Below are 5,994 nucleotides of genomic sequence, written 5' to 3'. Positions count from 1 at the left end.
AGGGCACACGCCCACAAGGTTTTCTCTCTCTCTCTTAGGAGGGTGCAGCCTCCTTTAATCCTAACTCCAGACCGCATGTTGCCCTCTAACTTTCCCCATTGGCTGAGGTAGTAGGAAAGTACAGCATTTCCAATCCACCTACTACATATTTCCCCCTTGAACCTATTATGTTATCTCAAAGTTCAGAAGTTCAGGCTTGTGCAGACCCTTGTCCGTTTCAGGAGCCAAGCTGTCTGGGCTCTGTAACAAACCTGCTGCCCAAAGTTAGTAAAGACATTAAGACCCATTTCAAAGATAGTAACACCCATAATTTCACCTATCAAATTGTTTACAAAGACATTAGCTTTCCTCTCATCCTTTTGACCTTTTGTCCTTTTCCCTGTAAATGTTTTGAGCCTGTCGTTAGTGGGAGTCCCTGCACTAGCCAAAGGTGCCAACCTCCAACTGACACAGGTGGCCTGTACACTCCAAAACCTCTGACTGCCACCCCCATAGGTGGTCTCCACACAGGAAAGAATTTCTTCCTCATGTTCAGGCAGGACTTCGGGCTTAAGGGCTTTTGCCCATTGCCGCTTGTCCCATTGCTGGGCACCACCAAGCAGGGCTGGGCCCCCCCCCCCCAGGGCTGCCGCCCACAGCAGAAGATGGAACGAGCCCTGCTGGGCCCAGCCCGAGTGATGGGGGAAACAGCGGGAGCCGCTGCCTTCCTTAGGTCCCCAGCTGTTCCTTATCTCATCACCTGGGGGAAGGACAGGCCCTTGATGGCAGCTGTGCTCTGGCATCCCAGCTTCCAGCCCGTTTAACCCCCCTGCAGTGGCACCGTTCCACCCACCGTGCCAGACCGGCCCTCGCTCACAGACCACCACTGCTGAGCAGCTGCATTACCCTGCCCCACGGAGGGTGGGAAAAAAAGGAGAAAACTCAGAACAGCATTTGGGCCTCCACCTTTTCCCTGCCTCCCTCCTCTGGGCAGGCGAGACCCAAAGGCCACGTGGCAGAGCAGTGCCCAGATGGAGACGCTGCTGTCCACCCCCAGCACAGCGACAGCGAGTGCTCATGCAGAGCTTGTGCAGAGCTTCTGGGGCAGCTCGGTCTGAGGAGAAAGGGCCCTGCAAAAAGGATCACAAGGCAAAGACATCATTGTCCTTCACACAAGGTGAAAGCCAGGCTGCCTCGAATGCTGTCCCTGACAGCAGAGCTTGCTGTACAAGACAAAAAATGTTGGTTACTCCGTATCTCCCTAGCTGATATTCCCTGTAAAATTGGGTCGCAGTGTGGCTGAGGCTGTAGAAGGGCAGAGCACGGGACAGGTTACAGCAGGGAAAATGCACAGGTGCGGTTTGGCCTGGATTGGAGGAAGCACATGCAAGGCCTTAGGAGTAAACTTTTTATTGATAGAACAAGGGTGTGAGGTCTGTGTTTGCTGTCTAGGGGCCCTTCAGCTCTCCTGCCACACACCTTGCTCGCCTCAGACCAGCTTTGGGTGCACTGATCTGTGCCGTGCTTTGGCCTGGGCAGGGGGCTTCGGACCCACCGGAGGGATGGAGTGTTGGGAAAACTGTGGGTCCAGGGAGGGGAGAGTGTCCTCAGCAGCACAGCTCTCCTCTCCACCTTGGGATGTGGCTGGGTTTGGGACAGGTCATTGAAAATTCTCTTCAGGGGGTGGTGCAGGTATACACTTACAAATCTTCCTGAATACAGACTGAACGGCCTGTTTTGTTGTGCTTGTATCACTTATATCCGAAATGTTGACTGAGATTGCTGGACTCCCTTCTCTCACCAAACCCTCCTCCACCTCTTCCTCTTCCACCTCTTCCTCCTCCACCTCTTCCTCCTCCACCTTTTTCTCCACCACCTCTTCCTCTAGCTTTTTCTCCTCCACCTCTTTGTCCTCCACCTCTTTCTCTTCCACTGCAGGATCCTCAGGCTCCAGGGTTTCAGCACAGCCAGTCCCTTCTGCAGGGAGCTCTGGCCCTAAGGGAGACAACTTTAGTCCCATGCTCACTTCCTGGCTTTGCTGTTTGGATGCTCCAGGGAATCCTGGCTGCATCTGTCTGTTGGAGACCTTACCCCTGGGAAGCTCGGCGTACTCGCAGCTGGAGTCTTCTTCAAACTGAGAAGCTACCATGGATTTCAAGAGGCAGTGAACACTCTCAATAACTTGTCTGGTGAGATTGTCAAGCAAAGCCTGCACACGAGCTCTGTCGGCTGCATCTGTCTGTTGGAGACCTTACCCCTGGGAAGCTCGGCGTACTCGCAGCTGGAGTCTTCTTCAAACTGAGAAGCTACCATGGATTTCAAGAGGCAGGAAACACTTTTATCAACTTGTCTGGTGAGATTGTCAAGCAAAGCCTGCACACGAGCTCTGTATGAGGAGGCTGTTTCAGCTTCCTTGGATTTGTCTGCTCGGGTGGCTCCTCCATCAACAGGCTGCTCCTTCCGCCTGGGTGCCCTCCCTTGCTCTGAAGCTTTGGACTCCAGACGGTTCCCCAAGTTCTCCAACACCATTGCTAGAAGCTCCTTGGCCACCATTTCCATTTCCTGATGGTGGTCTAGAGGTGTTTCTACAGGCTCTGTTCTCATGCAGCTGCTGAAAACTGTTCCTCTGATCCCCTGGGCAGTGTTCCTTGAAAACTGTGCACGCTGATCCCGAGGGACCTTCAGTCTTGCAAACACTTTGTGTACAATGGCCTCAACCACGTCTTGCAGCTTCTGGGCTTCTACTGCAGTCAGTCGCTCAAAGACAGCTTTAAAGAGGCCGTCAGCAGTGTTGTCCAGCTTCCTCTGGGAGCCAGCGGCAGTGCTGGCATCGTCCTGGCCCAGCTCAGCTCTGGAGTAGGTTTGGCCCTAGTCCAAGCTATTTTCCCTCTTCTGGATCTCCCCGATTTCAGGGGGGGTGGGGGGAGGCTAGATGTTTTTGGGCGCCGCAGCCGCCGCTTCCCCCAGCAGGTGGTGGTTCCTGGCAGTTTGGGGCCATCCTTTAATTTGGCCAGGGGTGACAGAAGCCCTTCCTGAAAGGTGATACCAAGCTGTGGCTCATGTTGTCTGGACAACCTGCTTCAGCCAGGCCACGAGGGCAGGAGAGAAGGGCTTCCCTCATCCCTGCACGTGCCTGCACGTGGCCGTGCTGCCCGTGCCCAGCCCAGCGCCCTGCGCTGGCTCAGCTCCCAGCCGCTGAGTCCTTTCCCCACCACTGCGCCCGGCCCAGCAGCACAGCCCTCCTCTCTTCTGCACTGACCACGTCCCCCTCAAGGAACGCCCCAGCCCTGGGCACCGCCATCCCGTGCCCCTGAACACCCCACTCTGCCTACCTCTTGCTGCCCCAAGATCTGTTCTGCCTCCAGCTTGAGCCTGGTCAGGTAGTGCCTGTACTCATTGAAGTCCTTCACAGTGCAAACCACCTGTGGAGGGACGAGGGCAGAATCCCCCAAGCACTGTCAAGCCATGCAGATGGCCATCCCCAAAACAGCCCGGCCCCAGTGGGAGGGGAGCTGCCCCCAAGTCCTCCCCCCTGCCTTGGTGTCAGGGCCCCTGATGTCCCCCCAGCCAGGGCTGAGCAGGGCTCCTCGCCCCAGCTCTGGGACTTGCCAGGGGGATGTTGTTGCTGCTTCTGCTCTCAGGGACACCAGCACATGGCCCTGCCCTCTGGCAGCAGCAGGCGCCTGCAGCAAGGGCTGTGGGAGCCCCGCTTGAAGAGGGCTGTTCTTGATCAGCCTGATATCCAAACCTACCTTGTTGTCACAGGTGACGAAGCCCTGTCTCTTCAGCAACCGCAGGATGTCCTTGCGATTGTGGTAGTATCGAAGGTGGGGGTCATGCAGGCAGTTGTATTTCAGGCTGAATTGGTGCAAGTAGGGATCGTCCAGATTGAAAGAAAGACCTGGCACATGAATCTGTAAGAGCAATTTTTCGGAGTATGAAGGAGGCAGGTAAGAGCAGCAAAGTGGTGCCATGTGGTACTTGTGAAAAGCTGCCAGAACCAGTGAAGAGAACAAACAAATGCTTTTTCTCTGTGTTCCAGGGAGCCTGGAGCTTCCCTCTGCTGCCCAGCCCTTTTCGATTGAAAGGCTGCAGTTCCTGCTCTAGGTGGCCAAAAGAACTCCGCATGATGGGAACCCCATGAAAGCGAAGGGCTTTTCTACCTTTCTCTTCTTCCTTTACCTTTTCCCCCAGCTTGCCCCTGCAGAACACAGGCTTGGGTCTGGGTTTCACATGGATCTTGACTCCAAGTGGCAGGTCCAGCAGGAAAGAATCCATTTCACCCGAATCTCCTTCTCACAGGTGTGGTCTTCTGTGGCCAATCTATGAAGACACAGACACTCAGGCACTAGCTCAGTATTCTGCATGGCAGGTGCAAGAGAGCACAGGCCCTAGAGCAGCCCCCCGAGCCCCAGGCTCCCTGGCTGAGTCCCCTCTATCAGCCCTGCTCTCCTCCCCCCTAATTCCCAGTGCACTCAGCAGTGCCTCTGCCTTTTGGCAGGACACCAGCAGTGAGATGGAGCTCCACAGCTCATTCCAAGAGCTCTTGTGGTGCTGTGATGCTGAGCAGTGCTCCACAGATCCTTCCAGGAGCTCTCATGGTGCTGCAATCCCTAGCCGACTCCTCGTGCTGCAGGTCTCCCAGCGATGGGGCATTGTTACATCACGGTGATGTCACATCACCGCATTGTCACATCACTGCGCTGGCATTGTGTCACATGGAAACCGCTCACCACACCCGGGGGGGAGGGGTGACCTCCTGGAGGCCCCTTTGGACAGCCCTGTGTGTTATTCATGAAATTATGGAGTTGGCTTTTGCATGATTGAATGTTTAGATTTTGTAGGTTTAATTAATTAAGATAATTAAAAATAATCATTTAAGTGGTTAAAAAGGGTTGATAATCGTTGTTGAACCTTGTTATTCCCTGTTAAAATTGTTTATGTCCCCTAGTTACATGTTTGATGGTGATTACTGTTCACATCTTTTTTGATTACCAGGTTTGGTGGTTAAGAATTAGTGATGAAGTTGTGTTGGTCAGGTCACTCCTTTTATTAAATCACTTGCTGATTACAATTTTTTTTTAACGGTAAACTTAATAATCCATTGTAAGTGTCTCCCTCCCCAGAGACTTCAAACCGTCCCCACAGGCAGCACCCCAGAGCTATCCCTGAGGGATTGCAACTTGACTCCTTGGCAACCATGCATACAAATGAGAAGCCTTTCCCACCACAGAAGGAGATGACATCGCCCCTTCCCGCTGTCCCCTAGCAGCAGGGAGCCATTGGAGGAAAGACATTACCTCAGAGATCCCCTCCCCAATCATCTGAAGCCTTGAAGGCAGGACTGTGGGCGGTCTGTGGGTGTATCTGGGAGGGAACAGAGGATATAAAACCCCGATACAGACTGAAAATTTGTCCTTTCTCCTTGGATTAGCTGTTAGAGCGATGTGACGCTGGGACATTTGGTCCTGATCTCTATTTAGAGACCCTGTTAAAGAATTTTGGCCTCAGATTAGTTGAGGCCTACCCAGCATCGCTGGATTGCTGCATTGAGGCATATAGCCGGTTCGGCTTAGAGTTTTTGATATCTGCGCCTGGACTTTTTACCTTTTGTTTTAACTTTTTCTTTTCCACAATAAATCACTTGTTCTTGGACAACCACACCAAGAGTTGTTGGTTTTTTTTAACACAGTGTGGGCCACCCCCTCCATGTGAGCCGGCTGCAAGAGCTCCTGCTCACAGGCCCCTTCCCCCCTCCCCTGTCCTGTCATTCTGTGAGGCAGTGTCCTTGACAGCAGGAAGGAATGGGAGGAATTGCCACACCAGAGATGCCCGGTTTGGGCTCTGCTTTTCCCCCTTTCCCTTTTTAGACCTTCTTCCCTATTGTAGCGGGCTGGGTTTGTAACTGGGCAGAAACACCAATTTAGTGTAGTGGTTTGGTCCAAAATACTCATTACTGTTTACCTTCTGTGAGATAAGAATTAGGAGAAACACAAAGCAGGCACCAAACTTGAA

At 53.3% G+C, this 5,994-nt stretch overlaps 1 protein-coding gene across 1 annotated transcript; it reads right to left on the bottom strand.

The window, feature by feature from the left end:
• Positions 1 to 2,729: 2,729 nt before the first annotated feature.
• On the bottom strand, positions 2,730 to 4,016 carry LOC108447852 (fibrous sheath-interacting protein 2-like). The gene is made up of 3 exons (XM_017739032.1): positions 3,732 to 4,016; positions 3,312 to 3,401; positions 2,730 to 3,011 (listed from the first exon to the last, which is right to left on the bottom strand). The coding sequence occupies exons 1-3, from the start codon at positions 3,951 to 3,953 to the stop codon at positions 2,730 to 2,732; spliced, it is 594 nt and encodes a 197-aa protein (XP_017594521.1). The 5' UTR covers positions 3,954 to 4,016.
• Between the last annotated feature and the right edge of the window lie 1,978 nt (positions 4,017 to 5,994).

Source organism: Corvus brachyrhynchos, unplaced genomic scaffold, assembly GCF_000691975.1.
Source record: "Corvus brachyrhynchos isolate BGI_N302 unplaced genomic scaffold, ASM69197v1 scaffold427, whole genome shotgun sequence".
Lineage (NCBI taxonomy): Eukaryota > Metazoa > Chordata > Aves > Passeriformes > Corvidae > Corvus > Corvus brachyrhynchos.
Note: the sequence above shows the minus strand (reverse complement) of the source record. Positions and strands in the feature narration are given on the sequence as shown.

Bases quoted from the DNA above. Each gene is read 5' to 3' on its own strand.
- LOC108447852 (XM_017739032.1), bottom strand. From the start codon at position 3,953: ATGGCACCACTTTGCTGCTCTTACCTGCCTCCTTCATACTCCGAAAAA. The intron at 3,402-3,731 runs GTAGGTTTGGAT...GTCCCTCCACAG, and splicing joins TCGTCACCTGTGACAACAAG to GTGGTTTGCACTGTGAAGGA. The intron at 3,012-3,311 runs GTAGGCAGAGTG...ATCACCTTTCAG, and splicing joins AGATCTTGGGGCAGCAAGAG to GAAGGGCTTCTGTCACCCCT.